The sequence below is a fragment of the Oenanthe melanoleuca genome, chromosome 28, assembly GCF_029582105.1.
Source record: "Oenanthe melanoleuca isolate GR-GAL-2019-014 chromosome 28, OMel1.0, whole genome shotgun sequence".
Classification (NCBI taxonomy): Eukaryota; Metazoa; Chordata; class Aves; order Passeriformes; family Muscicapidae; genus Oenanthe; species Oenanthe melanoleuca.
This window is the reverse complement of record NC_079361.1, coordinates 4,605,452-4,626,690: the sequence shown is the minus strand read 5'-3', so window position 1 is coordinate 4,626,690 and position 21,239 is coordinate 4,605,452. Positions and strand designations below refer to the sequence as shown.

General features: G+C 46.0%; 1 protein-coding gene across 2 annotated transcripts in view; it reads right to left on the bottom strand.

Annotated features, from left to right (window-relative positions):
* ELL (elongation factor for RNA polymerase II) overlaps nt 1-21,239 on the bottom strand; it is a 50,218-nt gene that overhangs the window by 3,959 nt on the left and 25,020 nt on the right. For both annotated transcript variants that reach the window (XM_056512763.1, XM_056512764.1), the window contains exons 3-9: nt 16,586-16,707; nt 16,119-16,282; nt 12,943-13,196; nt 9,812-9,936; nt 6,746-6,842; nt 3,614-4,106; nt 1,132-1,198 (exon numbers count right to left, since the gene is read on the bottom strand). In XM_056512763.1, the coding sequence (XP_056368738.1) occupies nt 1,132-1,198; nt 3,614-4,106; nt 6,746-6,842; nt 9,812-9,936; nt 12,943-13,196; nt 16,119-16,282; nt 16,586-16,707 (1,322 nt within the window). The remainder of the gene's footprint in view (nt 1-1,131; nt 1,199-3,613; nt 4,107-6,745; nt 6,843-9,811; nt 9,937-12,942; nt 13,197-16,118; nt 16,283-16,585; nt 16,708-21,239) is intronic.

Genomic DNA, 21,239 nt, shown 5'->3' with positions numbered 1-21,239 from the left:
GAACTTTCAGTGCTTGAAACTTTTAAAGTTCTCTGAACTTCTAGAACTGACTCCTTGCCAGGGGCTGCGATAAAGAACCATCACACAGGATAAAGGAGCATCAAACAGCAGTGACAGGTCATAGAGTTTGAGGAGCTGGATCAGTCAGATCACACCAGGTGAGAACACAGAGCTCAGAAACCTCTCCCAGTTTCTTTGGGAAGGGCCCAGGGAGCTGCAATGTCCCTTTTTGGGAGGGATCAGCACGTGGGTGAGAGAAAAACCATCCCAAACCACCCAAATTCTATGGAAAAGCCCTAAAAATGTCACCTTGAAGGGGTTGTTTGTATGGCTGATGCAGCCCAGGAAAGCAGAAACCACAGAGAAACCTTTATCTGCCCCAGAGCTTCCTCCTCCTCCTCCTCCTCCTCCATCCCAGCAATCCCAGCACAGCCAAACCAGCTCTGATGGAAACAATCCCCAGGGCTGGGACATGCACTGGGAATTTTTCTCCCCCTCTCAGCTACAACTTTTTCCCCACCCCAAGCTTTGTTTAGAACAGGTTTGGGTTTATGCAGATTCTGGGCTCCCTTCACAGGGATTTTTTGGGTTTCAGTTGTTGAATTAACCTCGAGGGGATCTGATTAAAGAGTCAAGAGGTGAAACAACTCAGATCCTAACCCAGGGGTTAGAGCCTCCCAGGAAAGAATATTTCACTCCTTTATGGAGATGATCTTGGCTCTGAAGAGGGCAAGAATTAGCAAACCACCCCAAATCCTTCCTTGCCCTGCCTTTCCCAACACAAAAAACCAGATTATTCCCTCTCAGAGCTTCCAGCTGGAACATGGAGATGTTTAATCCTTTCAAACCCCTCTAAGGTATGAGATGTTTCTTGAAGTACTTAAAACAATTTCTAGGAGATAACCTTGAACTCCTTAAGGAGGTAAAAAACAACTTTGATATCAAAGTTTAGTCTCAACTATTAATCTGCAGAGCTGGGTTTACTCTTTTTACTCTTTTTCTTACACCCACCTAACAAAGTTCTATCAAATAACACAAAAAGTCCAACAAAAATCCCCAGCACGTTGTGATTTTTTTTTTTAGCTTGAAATGTGATCCCAAAGTGATGAAGCAACTGATAAACATACTTACAATAAATAATCTGGCATTTCTGAAGTTGATGTTGGTACACTAGAATTATTGCATGTTCCATTTAAACCTGAAAAAATAAAGATTTGTTTATAGACGTTCTTAAACTTCAAAGCTCTTTGCAATTTAGCTTCCAACTCATTAAAACTTGCCTGAGATATACAGTTTATGGAATTCTAAAGGATTTCTGTTTTGCTTGGAACTGACAGAGGCAGAGGAGCCACAACAAGGTGGCTGAAAGTTCAAGGCTGCTCCAATATTTGTCTGTCAGCAAAACAACACCAACATCAGCCAGAGCACCAAGCAGTGAAAAAATCTGAATTTAATTGGTGGATAAACAGTGCCTGGAGTGGGATGACACTGAGCACCACTGGGAATGAGGAAAAAACAGCCCTGAGAGCTTTAGCTGGGCAAGGTGAACCTTCTGTTCCACACTGGAAAGATTCCTCTGGGATTCTCCAGGGTGAGATTCCTGAATTAAAATCCCAGAGTCCTGCAGGGAACAGCTGGGAGGGTTTTAGGGAATGCAGCTCCAAACACAAATCCAGGCACTGATGAAGGCTCAGCTAAGAATGTTCAGAAATTGAGAGAGAACAGGATAAACCCACAGCAGACTCATCCCCCACATCCACCAGGATAAATGTGGAGGAAGAAAGCAGCTGGACCCACGTTTGGAAAGGGATATTTTCCACAAATTTTGTGTTACATTCCAAATCCTCACCAGAGTCACACAGCCTGAGTCAGCAGCTGACTGCATCCTTTAAAAGATGGATTTTCCTCTGAATTTCCACAGAAAAGCTTTCCTGAGAGAGAATGGCACAAACCCAGAGTTTCTAAAACCATCCCAATCCCAAATTCCTGCTGCAGCTCCTCCTGCTCTTCCTCCTTCCCTGACCACAGGGTGGAAGATGCAGAACAGGGTTTAAGGATGGTGGAAGGAAAGGGACACTCAGAAGTTTATTTTGCCTGTGAGTGCCACCTACTGACTGAAAGGACCCCAAAGGTCCCTCCAGAGCCTCTGGAACAAAATTCCTGGGAGAAATTCCCACTTCTGGCAGGAGGTGAGAGACCAGATGAGCTTTAAGGTCCTTCCAACCCAAACTTTTTGTGATTCTCTGCTTCCCTACAGCTCCAGGGGGAATTTGGGGAAGGAGGAGGATGAGGATGGTGCTACCCACAGCAAGCACAGAAGGAAAACACCCCAGCTCTGGCTGTCCAGGATCCAAGCAGGACTGACCACATCCTGTTTGTGATTTCTCCCAGCCCAGCTCAGATTTGTTACCTCAAAACAGCAGCAGGAACAAAACCCAACTCCTCACAATGAACAAAAATCCAGGGATTAAACAGTAAAGAGAAGCAGAAAAGGTGGTGGAGGAGGCTCAGCAATTTCCCAAGAATTTGGGGTGTTTGTAAGACAAAAACAGAGAATGTGTGAGTGTCTCTTCAGGGGAAAGAGAAACAACGTGGAAGAAACACAACATTCATAGTAAAAAACCCTGGGATTGACACAAAAGTCCAAGAATTCTCAGTTCTGCAGTGCCACACACCCATGAGCCCCACAGACTGTCCTCAGGAATCACTGCTGAGCCACCAAAATGCATTTTTTGTCACTGCTGCAAAGCCAGTGGGGAAGGGGAGAGCTGGGACCAGCTCAATCCCAGCTCCCTGAGAAACTCCCTCATCCCAGGAATCCAGCAAACCAGTCTCCATTTCAAAATATTCTCCTTCAGGAGCCAAAACTGGAGGATTTTCATGCACCAAGCAGGAAGGGGAATGTAAAAAATAGTAACAGGGTGAAGGAAAATGCAGAAAAAGGAATTTAACAGATATTCCCAGAGGCTGCAGGGAAAGTCCCAGTGCTCTGGGGAGCTGGAACAAACAGCAGAAAACATGGAAGCAGCAGGAAAAGGAATGGATGGGATCAGCCAAGAAATATTCTCTGTTTTAAGAGTGTATGACTGACTTTGAAAGAGTGGCTTGATGGAAAATGTTTTCATCCCACCTCAATGGAGATTCACTGCTGTGTCAGTCCTTGAATAAATAAATCCCCAGCCCCAGTGGGATGGAGGGAAGCTTTTCCAGCCTGGAAGAGCTGGTTCTCCACTGCTTTAACAGCATTTATCACCAGGTTTATCTATCATTTCTTTTGTAGCCAGCATTAAGAGCTTTTGTGAGTAACTTTTCATTAAAAACCCAAACAAGAGTCATCACAACAGCCAACACAAGCACTGCCCTGCTCTTCCCACTGCTCCCAGCCTTTCATCCCCACAGATTATCCCAGCTTTTAATTTAACCAGGAGAAACATGACACGCTCTGGGGCAGCTCCAAACAGGACAAAAGGTTAAACAGGAAAAACCTGACACCCTGTGTGGAGAGGAAGCACCTCTGGTGGTGTGGAGGGAGGACAGTGCTGGCATCTGTGTGCCCAGGGAGCCCTGGCACCACTCCCAGCCAACACCACAGCACCTCTGGGCCCCCACTCACCTGGGACCTGCTCCTGGGGAACACTAACTAAGTCAGCATTTTTTATTACTTCACAGTTCTGCTTCTCCTCTTTGCACTTCTCCTCGCCCTTCTTCTCCTTCCTCTCCTTGTCTTTGTGCTTTTTGGACTTTTTCTTGGATTTGACGTAGGAGCCGCAGCTGTGTTTGCTGCTCTGGGCACAGTCTGTGGGCAGGGGGTGACTCAGTCTGTCGGGAGGCTCCGTGCTGCTCTCACAGTCTCTGCCGTTGTGAGTCAGGTCGTTGCTGACATCGGCCAGGGGATCGTGGGGCCGGGGCAGCTCCAGGGCGGGGAGGGAGGAGCCGGAGCTGGGCTCGGGCAGGGCCGGGGGCAGGGCAGGGGCAGCCGGGGCGTCCTTCCCGTTGGAGGAGTTCAGCTTCCCGTTCACGGTGGCTTGGGTTCTGTGAGCCAGGTGGGAGATCCTGGGCTTTTTGTTGGCCAGGGGGTCGATGAACTCCAGAGGTTGGGATCGTTTCTGTTAGGGGAGGAGGAAGGGGAAAAAAAAAAAAAAAAAAAAAAAAAAAAAAAAAAAAAAAAAAGAAATAAATCGTGTTGAAGGTGCAGAAGTGGAGCTGGATGTTACCACTAGGTGGTGGTGCAATACAGGGGAGAAGGGATAAATATCACTGGGAAAAGCAGCTTATCCATCCCAAGCTGCTTCCCAGAGCCCACAGCTTGGTGGGACAGCTTAAAGAATCCCATCAGCAATTCCTGATTCCCTGTTATCCACACACAGCCCATGGCACCCCCAGCCTGCTCTCACTGCAGCTTATTTCAAACCCTGCAGCTTCCCCTGTCCCAGCCAATTACAGAAACATCCCTGGCAGTGTCCAAGGCCAGGCTGGACAGGTAGAAGGTGTCCTGTCCCTGGCAGGGATGGAACAGGATGAGCTCTAAGGTCCCTCCCAACCCAAACCATTCTGTGATAAAAACGTCAATCCAAAGTCCAAAGTGAAGGAAAAATCTGCTCAGCCCTCTGGAGCAGGGAGGGATTCACCAGTTCTGCATTTTATTCCCAGCTCTGTGGCCAAGAGCTTCACCCCTTCCCCATCCCTTCCTCTTCTCAAGAAGGAGGCAATGCCCAGAAGAGGGGAGGAAGCACCAACTGCTCAGTTCTCAGAACTCCAGGCAAAAGGGGACATTCAAAAATCCACATCACAGGGGCCAACGTGACCTGAGCAGCCCTTTTTGGAGCAAGGCTAGAGAAGGAAGCAGCTCCCAGCTGTGCCCTTAACTTGGAGGCAGTTGCCTCCAGCCTGGAAAAGCTGCTCCATGGAAGAACCCATCCATCAGGCTCAGCCCAGCCAAAACCACCTCAGTGTGTGCCCACCTGGCAGCTCTGGGGCTGCCACAGCTCTGAGCCAAAGATGATTTCGTGCCCAGAGGAAAACAAGTGATAGCTGTGGGTATTTCTTTTGGATAATCCATTATTTTCTTTCTGTCTCAGGCAGGATCACGACGTGTTTGCGAATGGAAATGTTGTTCCATCGCTGAAATGCAGCTGGATGGTGGCTGGGGCAGCCCCTAATTCCCTCTTTATTCCCCCCTGGATTTTCTCTCTCTCTGCTAACTCAGGGGTCTTGAGGACACTGCTCAGTGCCAGGAATTCTTTCCACCTGTCAAGGTAATTAAGGAAGAGCTGCTGGTTCTGCCACTGAGCTCAAGGGGCAAGGACAGCACGTCTGACCGGCTTGGCAACATCAGCTCCCAGTGTCCATCTCCCCAAGGAGGGGCCATCTCAGTCTGCAGGGCTCTGAACAGCTGACACAGCTAAAAAATCTGCCAGATTTTACAACCTTTTCTCTAAAAACAACTATTAGCTTCTCCAAACTCATCTCTCTGCCTAGGAGGGTTATACACATCCATTTTCTACAATTACCAATCTTCTTCACCTTCATTCCACAGCTGAACTTTCCCAAAATATTCTGCATTCCAGCCTACCAAATCCCAATCCTCTGCTGGCACTGCACCCATTAGAAACCATTTCTCTAAATAGAAACTGCAGCCAGAGAGTATTAAAAAAGTGACAGCTCACAACGCTGTGGTTTGCTGTCTGACACGACAGAATCATGCTGGAAACATTTCTATTCCACATTGGATTGTCCCTGTTTCACCAGCCTTTCCTAAATCCAACCCAAAGTTTCAACTGGGTCATTCTGAGAGATCAAAAACCTCACCCTTAAAAACCTTTGGATCTCTAAAATATAGACAGCCAGAGAAACAAGATGATTTTTCAACCTTAAAAAAAAGACACAAGGATTTTTCCGAGCTAACTTGAAGGTGATCATTCTTCATTCACCAGGAACATGCCCACAGCAGAGGATTTGGAATCAGCTACCTGGCAAACAAGTTACACAGTCCTTGTTCTCAACCAGAGAATTGCCTCCCTCTCAGTGCCAGAGAGATCATAATTTCTTTACCTGTTAATATTCTCTGCCACTAATCCTCGGTGCGTCTGTCCAGACAAGCAGGCATTACACATTCCATTGGCAGGAGAAGAATAAATACTCAACTTGTCTGGGCTGACCCACACTGGGAGAAGGGAAGGCAGCACATTTCACAACGCCAGCAACGCCTGTGCTGGGTGATACTGGGAGAACTGGGGACAAGGCTTTGCTTGACACGGCTCCTGTGTGGTTTATGGTCATGGAAAAAACAGGCAAAATGTTCTTTTCACAGCTCCCTGCTCTGGCATCTCTGAGGCAGGAGCAGCCCAACCTGCCCCTGATCTGTCATGGCAATTAGGCTGCAAAAGGTCAAGGGTTTTAATAACTCAACCATGTTTGGGAGCTGCTTATTACAGCTTCGTTCCACTCAATTATTAGTAATGAGGAAAACACAAGCTCCTTCTCCCAGGAACTCCAGGAGGGATGGAGGCACTGCAAAAGGAATTTAGCCCTTAAAACTAAACCTGAGCCTCATTGTCAGAGATCCTCCCCACGAGAGCAGAAACAGATGCTGAGCAAAGCCAGAGTGAGACTCCAACTTAATAAAAGAGAAATAAAACCCCCAAGACCTCCTGACCCTGCAGCAGGTGATTACAGGGTGCAGACAGGCACAGCCAGCAGCCAAATCCATCAGGATCCAGGGGCTGGGAGAGGGGGAATCACCCACCTGAGGGGGAGAGCTGGAGTTGAGGGTGTCCTTTGGAGGGCTCAGGGAAGGAGCTTCTCCCTGGAAAGCGCCGCTGTTCTGGGGCTGGCACAGCTTCCTGCAAAACACAACCAGGGGCTGCTCAAGGGCCACAGCTGGCACTGCACACCTGCAGCTGTCCCTGGGCTCACACTCTGCCTGCAGGTGCCATAAAGGAGCTGGTTCAGGCTCTGGTCTCTTGAGAAAAATCTGGGAAGGAGAAAGTGCTACAGGAAAATATCAACGGGAAATTGGAATTGCTCGTCTCTTTCTTGCTTTCCTTTGGTTTTTGTGAAATTTTTTATTTTTGGTCTTTGGAAATGGAGGGAACACCTTGGAGCAATAGGGCCAAGGCTGAGCTCTTGGGCACATAAAAAGATTCCCTGTTGAGGCTGGAACTCCTTTTTCAGTGATTTTATCTTTTTTCTCTCAAATTGGTGACGTAAGAATTAAAACAAATCAATTCCAGCCTCAGAAACATAATTCACATGGGGATCAGTAAAAGTGGTATTGAATTTTGAGGTGTGAAGGATATCAGATATTATTCCTGCTGATTGAAATACAGCTCAGGGAGACATAAATTAAACAAATTTCTGCTGAGTTTCTGCTTTCTGAGACAATTTAGAAAGCAAAGCTCACTGAAGAGGGGCTGAAACTCAAGCTCAGATGTTGAGGAATAAGTTCTCCCACTCATTAGCATCATTAAAACAACATTTTATGGCAACAGGAGCCCTTTCAGCAGCGAGCTCCTCTGGGTCCAGGAAAAGCAGCATTATAACAGGAACTGCTGAGGTATTATTGGTCCACCAGGATTTACATTTTGGGCTTCCCAATAACACTTTTAAGTTGCATCATGCAAAACAGAGCTACTCTGGGCTGTATTTGTGGTACTGGACAAATAAAGAAACCCTTCTGTAGCAACAAAAAGTACAATTAGAATCATTTGAGTGCCTGAATTCCCCTCCAGGCTGGGTCTCTGCTCCTCTCCAGATCTCTGAGTATTTTCCCACCCCACCAACTTTGCCCAACAATTCTGACACCAGACTGCCCCTCAATTAATCACCCAGGAAAAAAAAAAAAAAAAACACCAACAAAACCAAACAACTACTCTTCCATCAAGTTGCAGCTGACAAACTGAAAAAAAAAAAAATAGAATTCAGGGTTAAAGGTTTTAATAAAGCAGCTCTGCAGTCAGTTTGTCAGGAGCTGTGGAGCCTGAATAAACCACTTTTAAATTCTCCCACAAGAAACTGGAATCAGCATTAAAGCTCACTCATATCCTTTAAACATTGGGAAGATTTATCTCAGAGATAACACCCAGGACTTGACAAGATTTGGCTTTTAACCTGAGCTTGAACCTTGGGCTGTGTTGCAGCAATATTTAGACATCTGCAGTGTCACCACTGTCCTGGCTTTGTTTAATTTTATTTAAAACAACCTCAGCAGCCACAGATCAACTCAAGAAAGGAGCTGGGGATTGTGGAAATGGGGACACTGGTGTTGCCCAAGCAGCCCAGTGAAAGTGGCTTTGGGGGTTCACCAGCCTGAGCAAGGCACATCTTTTAATTGCTAATTATGGATTTAAGGAGTTTTAAAGGATTGAGTTCAGCAAATGAAAGATTTCAGAGAATCCTGGAATGGTTTGGGTTGGAAGGACCTCAAAGCTCATTTACAGCTGGGACACCTTCCCAGAGCAGGCTGCAGTGACAGAGGGATGGAAAACACAAAAAAAGATGAAAAAACGAGTTGGTTTAACCCAAGCCTAGTTAGACCCAGCTTTAATATCTGCAGATATGTTAATTACTGAGGCACTGAGTGGCCACTGGCCCTGAAATGCAGGAGGAACAATTGGCTGGTGATGCAAACCCTGATGTCTGCTGCCTCCTGTGCCCTTTTGCTGGGCCTGTTTTTCTCCTGTCTTCAACCCAACATGTTTTTTTTCCATTCTGGAGCCTCATTACCTGCACTGCCTGAGCAGGGCTTTGTTTGTACAGTTGAATACATCCTTTCCAAGGTCTATTTTTAGACCCTCGCCCAAGTGAATGCCACAATTCTAGAAAAAGTAGTAAACATGGCTTTTCTACAGGGAAAAATTCAATTTGAGGCTCTTTTTATTTTTTGGGTTTTTTTTTTTGAAAGCCATCAAGATTGCACGACAGTTGTATTTTTCCTTTTAATTACAATTTCACATCAAGACCATTTAAATGAGTTTTGATTTTCCTTGAGCACTCCAAAGCACTTGGAGTGCAAGTTTTCTGTTGGTTTAAAAAAGTCTCATCTCCAAGTCAATTGTGCTTTTAAATCATGGGAAGTTCTCAAACAGAGCATGCTGTGCTTCAGCTTAACCAAAAGTGCAATAAAATAAAGCACAAGTAAAAGCTCTGCCTGCATGACAGAATCTGTACCAAGGCACTGAAAAATATCAACACTCAGAGCACAACTCTGGAGAAAAAAATGGGAGATTTGGTCTTTTTCCCTGCCAGCCAGAAGCTTCCAAGCTTTTCCTAAGGAAAATTTCTCTAGAGGGAAAAAAAATTTCAGCAATAAGGATGAACTGAGTGTGCTAAGGGCTGTTCCAGGAGGGAAGATGGGAACAAAGATCACTCTCCAAGCAGGAGTTGTAAGGGATTTATCCCTACAGAACAACCTCTTGCTTTTCCTTGCATCCACAATTCCAATCAAATCTCAGATTTGGGGATGAAACACTTCAGCCTGCACAGGAAGATGGGGGAAAAAGGAGAATTTCAAAGGAGAGCTGAGCTGGAGACATTTAATCCACTCATCTCCCAAGATTTTACCAGCAGGGTTAACTCTCCCAGCTCTGCTCCCAGCCAGGTTTCCCCCAGGCTTTGCCTTTAATGATTTAAAGGCAGCCCAGGATGATGTGAAATGTGGATCCACTTGGATATTCAAGTTTAATCCACTCCAACAGTTTAAAATCATGCCAAAATAGATCACACACTCATCTCACAAACCTCCTGACTTACAGAACCTTCCCTGGCCCAGGATTCCCTGGATGGTATCAGAGAGAAGAAAATGGATAATTACCTAACGAGGATCCTCTTCAACAACTGCTGATCTCCTTCTGAGTAGCCAGGCCAGTCCTTCTGCACTTCTTTGTATACACAATCTTTCAGTGTGAAAGTGCTGTCCTTGGCACTCAGATTTGCCACCTGGAACAGAAGGAATTTGGAAAAACATCATTAGGGTTTCATTTTCTCACTTCCTCCACCAAACAAGAGCTAAGATGAAGGCAAAATCTGAGCAGACTTAGCAGCTGTTAGTAGTGTCAGAGAACAAGGAGAGACTTTAATATTTCATTTCCTCATTATTAAGATTATTTAATCAAACTGTGCCTTTCCTTTCGCCTTGTCACTGCAATAATTCATAATGAGTTTCTAAAGCACAGCCAGTTGAGTGGGAAATAAGTCATATCTAAAAGAGATTATTCAGCTTGGGGAGCCTGGACCAGCACACCACCACTTTGATGGAAACACCTGGAAATAAAACCTTAATGGGAACAGGCAGTTCACTTATCACACCTGTGCCACAGCCAAAATGGGGCAGGTTATGGCCAAAGAGGAACTCTCGGGGCGATAACTTGGTTAACAATTGCCAGGAGATAATTTCTCACTAACCAGCCAAGAGAACAGGCCACAGAGAGCTGCTTTCTCAGGGAGCTGTGAGCAGACTGCCCTGGGATCACCTGGGTTTCAGGGAGAACCTCTCAGGGTAGGAACAGAACCTGGGATTGGCAGCAGGGCACTGCAGGGAGCTCAGCACACTCGCAGCAGCAGCTGCCTGACATTTCATCCAGCCCCACACAAAACCCTGCTGGTGCCTGCACAGAGAGGAAACAGCTGGAATGGGCACAGCTGGATTAGAATGGAAACAACTGGGAAGGAGTTATCCCACTTGGATCAGTCTTTCCACAGCCTGACTGAAAATGTAACTTCTTGCTGCTGGTACATGCGTGAAAATCAAGAGTTGGCACAAAGCAAAAAACCCCAGTGAGGCTTTCACAGAGAGTGAACCTCTCCTGAATGATTCAGTGTGTCCTGGAATGGTTTGGTTCCATCAAATTCCAAGGGCAGGGACACCTTCCACTATCCCAGATTGCTCCAACCTGGCCTTGGACACTCCCAGGGATGGGGCAGTTCCCTCTGGGCAACCTCAGCTCGCAGGGCACTGCAAGTTTCAAATGAAAATAAAGCCTTGAAAGTGTTTTTGAAGAGGGATAAGGAGGCCCAGGTGCCAAATGCTCTGCCCACAGCCAGGCAGAGGCAGCAGCTGCAGCCCAAATTCCCTGCTGGAGCCCCTCAGCCTGGGGACTGCTGCCCTTGAAAGTGGAAAATGCTTTTATTCAGTGCATGGAGATCTTGTGCATCTGTTTAGGGATTACTGTTCTCCATTCAGGACGTGGCTGTGCTCAGGGATCTCTATTATCCACACAGCAGGAAAATGCTTCAAAAACAAGCAAAGGAGTGGCAAGTCTTGAATGAACTGAAGATGCTTTAGGGAAGCTACAACCTAATATTAAAAATATTAAAAATCTAAGAATTTCAGAGCAAAAGGCTGCACAACCAACACGGCAAACTCTCCTGATAAGCAAAAATAGAAAGCCCAGTTATCAGTTTACATGACAAACACTTTGTTTTTCCTTTCAGTCCTGTCAGCTTTCCAAAAATCCTGAGCCAAAATACAACAAGAATTTGAGCTGTGTTTTACATCGAGGTATCCCTGTAAACACACCCAGGAGACAAAAGCAAATCCAGGTTCTTCTTCACCAAAAAAAAAAAAAAAAAAAAAAAAAAAAGAAAAAAAAAGAAAAAGAAAAACCCTCTTCCAGAATTTCTCTGTTTCCTGCTTGTTCCTGAAGCTCAGGGAAGAACAACTTGGATTTTTCTCTGCACAGAGGCTGAGAGCTGCTACCTCCTTGTTTTGCTGGTGTGGGACTCTGCAAGCTCCACCCCAACCCTCCCAAAAATAGAAACCTTGCAAAATGAGGCAAAAAGGCCGCCAGGAACACCGAGTCCTGCGAGAGAGATGCAAGAGCACAATGAAACCCACACCTAGACAGATTTAGCTGTGTAGCTTTAACACAGCCTGTAATTTTTAGCTTATCTTGTGTCTGCCTGTGGATGGGAGCCCTGGGAGGGCTGAGAGGGATTAACTTTACGAGCAGCACACGTTTACAGCCAGATCAGCACTGAGCCCGACCAGGGCAGCGCCGCTCGCTGCCAGGGCTGGGGGCACAGCATCATCAAAACTCATCAGAAACAGGAGTTTTCCACCCTGAAACTCACTGATAGAATTGAAGAAGTGCTCTGAAAAGCTGCTAGGAAAATAAGGGCTCTCTGGGATTAAAATCTAAGGAAGGAACGAGTTGTGCCAGCTGTGACTTTTGTTTTTAATGCGACCTGCCCTGTGCCCTTGGGCAAAGTGAACTCCTGTCTCACTCTTTATGGGAAGGAGTAAAAAAGAAAAAATAAAGGAGTTTTTTTCCAGAATATATCGCAATCCAGAAGAAGGCAGCTGCAGCATTTAAATAAATAGCCATGATGTGTTTAATAAAGCAATGAAGGTGTTTACTGTGAGGCCTAAAATGGCACCTTTAATGTGACTCAAAGTGCTAGGAACTGATTCAGCTTGGAGACAGCTTTCACACTTGACACACAAATAATGTGCTTGGCAAGGAGCTGCATGATCTTCACACCTGACCAGTGGCATTTCCAAGCAGAAAAGGCTCTGAGGAGTACAAAAACTGGGGACATCTTTTCCTTCATACACAAAACCTGTACCAATACAGAGCGTTGCTCCTTTATGTCCATGAGAATAATATAGAGATTTAGAGGTTATAATTGAGTAATTTATAGATCCTCTGTTAAGAGAATCCTCCCCATGACCAAGCACAAGTGTCCCTCTAAAAGGGACTGATCTGGTGAGACAAAACCATCCAGCTTGGTTGCACCCCCCTAACCTGAGGCGTAGCCACGGGAGGCTCCTGCTATCTCTGCACCAGCACTGGGAGCTGAGAAATGTGTCCCCCACAACCTTCAGAGTCACACTCAGCTGCAGCCTGGAGATAACAGGTTCCACTGCCACGGGAGGAGGGGGGAGGGCTGAGAAGACATTTTTTTTCCCTTTACCTAAATCGTTGCCTTCATCAGAGTACAAACCTGTTGCAGAAGGTTATCCAGCAAATCCTTGTCCTGCTGAGAAAGTCCATCCTTCTGCAATCTGAGAATAAGTTCAGGTTTCTTATAAGGCTTTAGTGCCAGTAAGTGCACAACCCTATCTTTGAAGGGTCTCTGGGAAATGGCACTATTGCCTCTCTTTATTGCACTGGCAAGGTTGACTGGCGTTGGGCGCTTCCTGGAGGGAACAGCATCGGAAGCTCCTGGTGCAGGTTTACGCACCTGAACCTTTTTGCCTAAAAATGAGACGAGAATAGTGAAGTGCAGCAGTCACCTCAGCAAAAGGCCAGTCAGTGGGGCTTGGTCAACACCAAAAACGTGGAGTTCATCACACCCCAGGGAAGGGGCATGGGGTGACAGGGAAGGACAAACACCGCCAGCCCCCTCCGTCCCGACGCGCCGCCGGAACCAGCATCCCGTGAGGTTTATGCTTCATGACAAGCTTGGAACAAGTAAACAGCAACACCAAGCTCTGGAAACCTGAGTATTATTGGCCACCAGCTTGCATAAAGCTCCCTTTGTTTGCCAGCTTTTCGTTTATCCCAAGTGCACGTATCCCCACGCTTAATCGAACTATTTTTTGCCCTCCCTAAAGAAGAAAATTCTGCATTATTATGTAGAAGAGTGGGAAATACGGAGTGGAAAGACCAGAACTGGTCAACAAGAGGCTCCCCGCTGCTGAGCTCAGCAAAAAAGCTTCTCCAGCAGATGTTTCTGCTTTTAGAACAATAGGAACTTTATGGGGCTGGGTCCACCTCCCCTTCCCCCTCCAAACACGGCCCCATGAATGGGGCTGACACTGGGCCATCAGCCTATTCATGAGGGTGCTGCCTGTGCTGATGGAATAACCCCTTCTCCACTGCCTCTGCAGACAAGTGACAACATAAAGCTGGCTCACAAGTGCATCTCAGCTCCATCCCCACTGTGGTTCTTGGCTGCTGACAGCACGATCCAACAATTCATTTTTTCCCCCCATTCCTACTGAAAAACAGAACCCTCACACCACCTCTCACTAGAGCCCAAATCAAAGGACTGGGATTGTTTCAAACACAGCAGCAGGTTCCTGCTACCAAAAGCAAACCAAGCAAAGCTGAAAACAAAAACGTGTGGGTTCCAAGGTCTAGAAACCTGGAGATCCAATCAATAATCACTTGGGCTGGAGAAAGTGACCTTCACTAGGACAAACAACATCCAGCATTTACTGCAAGTGTTTGGGAGGTTTATTCCAGCAGGGCACTGCTCCATTGCTAGGAAGCAACGTTTTCAACTGAGTCATCTGAAGATACTGGGGATTGTCTGCACTGTTTGTTTTACTGAGCTGCACATTGCGTAACCCAGGCCCCATTTCCTGGCTTTTTATTACACACCACAGTGCTGGGAGAGGAAGCACGACCCATCCTCAGCAGGGCTGAGGGGAGGTGAGAGGGGGAACGACACCAATTCACATGTTAAACATCCCACAATCCAGAGGTCAACTGGATTTTGTTTCCAGAAATGGGACAAGAGAAGACTCGTCAGCTTTCTAAAACTGCCTTAACTCTTGCCAGGTCATGAACAGTAAAAACATCACGTTGGGAGGTTTCCACTTAAAGGCTGGAGCCAAAATGCACAGTGATAGGGAAAGAAAAAGCTAAGTTAAGCCAGGACACAAAGGGTTTTTAAATATTTATGCACGTGCATGTCTGTGGATGTATGCACACATGTTTAGTGTGGCTACAAGCACACACCCCCTGCAGCTTTACCTGCAGCTAGATATTTACATATCTATTTATTCAAGTGTCAGCTCACATCTGTAAGTTCTGCTGCTCTCCAATTTCAACATTTCATATGAGTTTTTCCACATCTGAGCTGCCTGGAACGACTCCACTGGAGCTCAAGTGCTGAGCTCCGTGTTCTCCTGGAAATGTGAGATCCAGCCCAGGCTGCAGCAATCAGCTGATGCTGCTGGCACACCAGGACCTGCAGATCCCACACCAGGACTGTCCTTCCAAGCCCTTCCTTCTTGGACCAGAGCTCTCCTCCTCAAACACTGACATCTTATCTAGGAGTGCTGTGAGCACAAGCTCTGCCCCTGCTGCTTTCACACAGCTCTGTCTCCATTTCAGGGGAGTTAAAGGTTTTAGCCAGGAGTATTTTTAATTAAAAAAAAAAAAAAAAAGTTTTGCTTCATCTTTCCAGGAAGCAAATTGCTTTGAGAATCTTCTCCCTCAGAAGCTTTAACTTCAGGCACTTACTGTAATGTTCTCAAAGAGGAGCTAAACAAAATAATCTTCTGGCCTACAGGAAATCAATGCATTTCCTTCCTGATTACTATCTCCTTTCTCAGCTTTGAGCACTTGGCTGCTGTGACAATGAGTCAGGGTCAGTTCTACATTTTGCAACTCAACCCTTCTCATCACAGATCCTCTGAGAAGAGACTGGCTGCAGATCACATGGGCTGCAGGAAAAAGCAGCTGCCTCAGAGAAAAAAAAAGAAAAAAAAAAAAAAGAAAAAAAGTGAAACTTTGCATTCTGCTTACTATTTGTGCCCCAAGTTTGTGAGCTGAGGTTAAGCAGGGCCCTGAGCCCTGGGTCTCTGCAGCTCCCTGTGTTATTTGGTTTTATTTCCTCTGCTAAGGCTTTCCTGCTGCTGTCACAGTGAGAAGGGCTGTTCCAGGCTGCTTTAGTGTCTGTGTTTATTCCCAGAGGGCACTGCTGCCTGTGCCCTCCCTGCTGCAGTCCCGTGGGCACAGCTGTGACTCGGTGGTGGCAGTTTTAGCTGAGCTGGGCAGCAGCAGGACACTGGCAGGGCTCAGCAGGGAGCCCCAGCACTGCCACGTGACAGACGTGACCAGAGCCATGGCACTGCACAGGGACAGCCCACAGTGCTAAGGGCTGGGTGGCACCTTCAAACCACCCAGAGCCACTCCTGACAGGGGCAGGGACACCTTTGAGGTGCTCCAACCTGATCTGGGCCACCTCCAGGGCTGGGGCAGCCACAGCTCCCTTGAGGTGATGGAAGTGATGACAACACAACACAAGGAGAGCCTAAACCACCCATGAGGAGCTACCAGAAACTTCTCACGCTGCCACAACCAAGCCAACAACATCAGGATTTGCCTCCAGAGCCTGCTGGGTGCCAAATGGAGTCCAGAGCCCCAAACTGAGAGGCTGCTTACCTACATATCTCCCCCCAGGTTTAATGACTATGGCGCTCCGGCTGCGAGTCTCCTCCTCTGCCTGTGCCATGCTCTGCCTCGCCTTCTGGTAGGAATCATCAGTAGCACACACGGTGATTTTATCCTGTATGCTTCCCAGGCAATCCAAATGGATATTGCCATTGCTGCAAGAGAAATGCAATGGAAAAAAGGTACTCCTGACACTGCAAAGGGACACCAGGCTGGCACTGGGGGACAGCTGGGAGGTGGGGGGTGTTAGCTGAATAATAGTGGGGGGCACACAGAGGAGCTGAGAGATGCTTCTCACAAAAAAAAAAAAATAAACACATCAAAACAGATCACAGAGACTCTAAAAAGGAAGAACGTGCATTAAGCTTTGTTAAGGAAAAGATGCTCCAGAAGAGAGGGTAAAAATAAAATAAAAAATTTTAAAAAAAGGCTGGGTTTTCCTTGGATGCCTCACTCACCTGGATACATACTGCTGGATGCAGTCAAAGCTCCCCTGGGGGCTGTCCTTGCCAATATTGGAGAGATAAAAGGTGAAGGTCCTCACTTCTGCCGGTCGGTCGGGCCTGGGGATGGCGATGTGCTGCTCGGGAGAGGAGGAACATTGGTCACTCAGAGCTCCCAGAGCCCATCCTCCTGCAGCCAGCAGGCTCTGAGGCACTTTGCCACAAGGAAAGCACCTGGGTTACTGCACAGAGAAGAATTCAAGTTATCCCTCTTGTGTGCAGGGAAGGAAAAGGGGGAGAGAGCATCCGAAGATGGATGGATATGGGAGAACAGTGCCTCAGAAAAAACCCACAACCACCTTGTTCTAGGAATCTGACCCCATTCTATTGATTCAGGCTCAAAACAGACTTGTTCCCACTGTTTATATTCAATGTAAAACACTCGAGGCTCGTTTCTTTAGAATTACTGATCCAGCACTAAACATAGCACAAGCCAGGTCACTAGGTAGCATGCTTATTCTTTTTTAAGAAATTATAATTCCATAACAAGATTTCATGGCTCACAGTAGAGTGTGACGCTGCTGCTAAATTAAATATTTAATCAAGCATTAAGTGTGCTCCACAGACAACTCCACAGCCATCCTGCATTGTTTTTTTTTTCACTCCTCCCCACAACCATTCATTTTTCAAAAGGGAAACTGTCTCCCCTCAGCATTCAGGATCCAACATAAATGCCAGCATCTGAGCTCTACTATCACATCAATATTTGATAATTAAGATGGCTTCCAGAAGCTGAGACAGAAGGAACACCAGCTCCAGCTTATTTTAGGCCAGGCTTTTACCACAGGGATTTATATTTACCCAGATTGCCACATGGACGCAGAAAATACAAAATACTCCCAGCAAAGCAGCCCCTGGCACCCACCCATGGCTGTGCTGGGACAGGAGGGGTTTTGGGTGGTTTCCTTCAGACCTCAGACAGTCTCCAGCAGCCTGGAAAACCCAGGGATCTGTGTCCCTGTGCTAAACCACAGGGATGTTCTCAGAGGCAGCAAGGAGCTCTCGAGCTGAGCCCTGCCCTCAAACAGAGCTCCCTTCTTCCAAAAACGAGCCCAGAAACCCAAACTTGAGCCTTGCTTTGTCAAACTACCCCCAGCATCCAGGTTTGGAAATACTGGGAGCAGATTTTTTTGGGTGCTGCTGGACCCTCCCTGAGCAGCCCCATTATCTGCCCTGCCCAACGTGTGCCACAGCCCTCCAGCCCTTTTAATCTTTCCTGGCATCCTCTGCCCCCACCCAGGCAGGGGGAAGAAAATTCCCTCCTGCTTTACCAGAACACAGAGTTATGTAAGCAGCAGGCTTGTGAGGAGGGATTTTGCAGCTGGAAATTTGGTGGGAATGGGAAGAAAAGGAAAATCCAGCAGGGCTGTCCTGCTTCCAAGGGGATTGAGCTGTGCTGCACCTGAGCCTGGAAAATAAAACCTGCAGGATGTCACCAAATCACATCTCCACACACTCAAAAAACTCCCTCCTCACTCCTGCTTCACCACTGGAATAAGACCAGCAGCACCAAAAGCCCTGATTTTGGATTTTTGTAGGGTTTTAGCAGCGTTTCCAGAGGCTGTAAAAGGAGGCAGAGTCACTTTAGTACTGAAAAGTGTCTGGTGTGCAAGCTGGCCCTTATCTAGGAATTATTTTTAGCTGAAAACAGAAGGTTTCTCAAGCCACCAAATCAGCACTGGTGACTGCTTTGAGGGAGCCCTAATTTTGGTGCTGGGTGCTGCACCAGTAACCAGAGACACACAAAAATAGCTCTGTACAGATGTGACTTCTGTTTTCTTCTTTCAAGTAACATTCATCTGTGGACAGCTCGCTCTGAACAGAGATTTCCCCTCCCTCTGTTAATACCAAAATTTCATCCCAAGAAACAGGGGAAACACTGAATTTCCCAATCACAAAGCAAAGATGTTTTGCTCCCAGCAGTCATTTTAAAAATGCTGCACAGCACACGTGGGTCTGGCACCTGAATTTGGGTATTTTTGGTGAATTTGGGTATTTTCCCCCCCCCAGTTCAATTCTGTCCCTGCTCTCACCACTCCACAAGCACCTGCAAATTTCAGCCAGGCTAAGCTCTGATTCTGCATGTCTTTTCACCAAAATAGAAGCATTTTCAGTATTTCTAGCACAGTTCTGCACACAATTTGTAATGCTGTGCTACTCCAGCTCTTAAATTCTAATTTATGTGCACACTGAAACAACCACAAAGCTCAAAAACTCCATAGAAATTTATAAAACTATCCCAGAAAATCCATGAGGAAAAAACTGACAGCCAGGTGCTGCTCGTAAGGAATCTCCATGTTCCCACTTCAGAGGAACAACCTGGTTAAAACAACCTGGTTATTACAACTGAAATTCTGATTATTACACAGAATAAAAGCCATTAATCAGAGCAGCATCACCACAGAACACATCCCAAGGCAAAATCCCAAAATTTTTTATCAGTTCCTGTGAGATTGGATCCAGGTAGGAGAAGTTGTGTCCCTTGTCACTGGAACAGCTGTTTTATTTTGGGTTGGCTTCCTCCATTCTGCTGTCACCTTGCTGACCCTGGGTTTTATTCCCAACAATTCCCTTCCCTGGTTAATTAGTGTCTCAAACACCAAGTTTCTTTTTCTGTGTATTAGAAACTGAAAGTATCCTTGACAGCTTTTAGAGTAAAACTGGAATAGGTGAAAACACATGGACACAGAAATTTAAAGGTTTCTAGAGAATTAAATCCAAGAAGCAGCAGTTTGTTTAAATTCTCATTTTATGTCCTGCCTCCCTAAATCATCAAATGAAGCTTTTCCCTCTTGAGAGGGGGATACTTGCACAGAAAATTCCCACTATTAAAACTTCACTGCTTTAAATCACACTCTGTGTGATTTGTTCTATGCACAAACTTCCCACCTCAAAAAGTTCATGGGATTCTCCACAGCTGCATTTTTTGGGAAGCAAAATAGGAATGCAGCAAATTGAGGAAGAAATAATTTTAAAAGTAGAAAACAGCTCAACAAATATATTTTAATGTCATCATGTGAGTAGAGAGCCTGGTAAATTCCTGGAGTTCTCTCTTCAGCCCAGGTGATGGAGGATCCCTCGAAAGCATTTCAATTCTCAGCTCCTTAAAAAGGAGAATCCTGACATGCAGAGTCCTACCCTTAAAAGCAGATGGTTCCCCAGCTGCCAGCTCCTTGTCATACCCAGGAAAAATAATAATGAAAGGGACAAAGAGCTCTTTCTGTGCTCTCCCATGGAGCTGCAGCTCTCTTCCAAGCTCTACCTTTGGCCTTTCCTCCCCAGTGCCATTAATTAGGGAGTGAGGAGGAGCAGGCAGAGGTCAGCCCTGGTGCCACATCCTCCCAGCCCAGCTCTCCTTCTCCAAGGAGTCACACCACAGCTCTTCCACCCAGGATTCATCTCTGCCAGCTCAGGGCTCAAATATAATTATTTTTCTTTTGGTTTTATGTTTTTAATTTCCAGAAGCAACTGCAGCATTTGAAAATATTCTTAATGATCCCCAGAAATTAATATTTTTTGTTAATTCTTGTCCATATCAGATCCATGAGCAAAGGCTCAGGGCAGAGGAGCATTTTAAGTTTTTTTGATCCCTTTTCCTGTATTTCCTTCAAGGAAAAACCATTCAGAGGAGGCATTTCCAAAACTTAAAAGAGTTTTACTGGAAAAGTCAGGTGTAGATCCTGATTCCAAAGGGGAAGGAAAGCATCCCCAGTGTTTTTAGCTCCTTTATTCCATGAGCAAAGCTCATCAAATAAAGACAAACCACCCACCCTTCAGTTTTTCCTCCTCACTTCTGATTGTGCCCAACCTCAGGGCAGATTTTGATCTCAACTTTCATGCTGAGCTTTCGGGGAAGTTTAAGTCTAAACAAAGTAAAAAACCTGGAAATTGCTCCTTTCTTTAGAAGGTTTGTATTTTTCTTCTTAGCTTACAATAACAATCATGTCTTTCCTGCTACATTTTCTATGTACTGCTAGTGAGAATAATAAAAAGTAGGATGTGGGCAATGACAATGTGCTGGGTTTAATGTCTACTCAACCCAAGCCCTTTTGAAAGCTTTAATGTGCCACTGCATAAAAAATAATCAGAAGTTACAGCTAAATTCAGATTCTTGAAAATAAAAAAAAACTTTAAAAAAATTAAATTCTTCTTCTTTCTGCAGAGCCTAAAGTTAAATATAGGTTTTTTTAGAAATAAAAGGTATCTAAATGACATTTTTCAAGTTCACTGAAGGGCTGCATTGCTTTACCAGAAACAGCACCACGTAAATCTCAACGTTGTCAGCAACTGGCATGACAGACTGGTTCAAGGGGCTAAAAATATCCCAGAGTTCTGTCACTGGAACACAAGTTGGGGAAGTAAAACTCCTAAATCTAAAATAACTTCTGGTACTCACAGAACTGCAGTTACATTAAATAAACCTCCAGGACTCTCAGAGCAGCCTCCAAGCTCTGCTGCTGGAAGGAATTGGGACCCAAAAATTCTTGGTGTTTTCTTGGGATGCAGGTGAGGATTCCATGGGTTTCTGCATCCTTTCCTTTTCCCTGCTCTGCCCAACAGCACAGCCTCACAAATCTGAATTTCCCATGGATTTAGCAAGGTTAGGAAA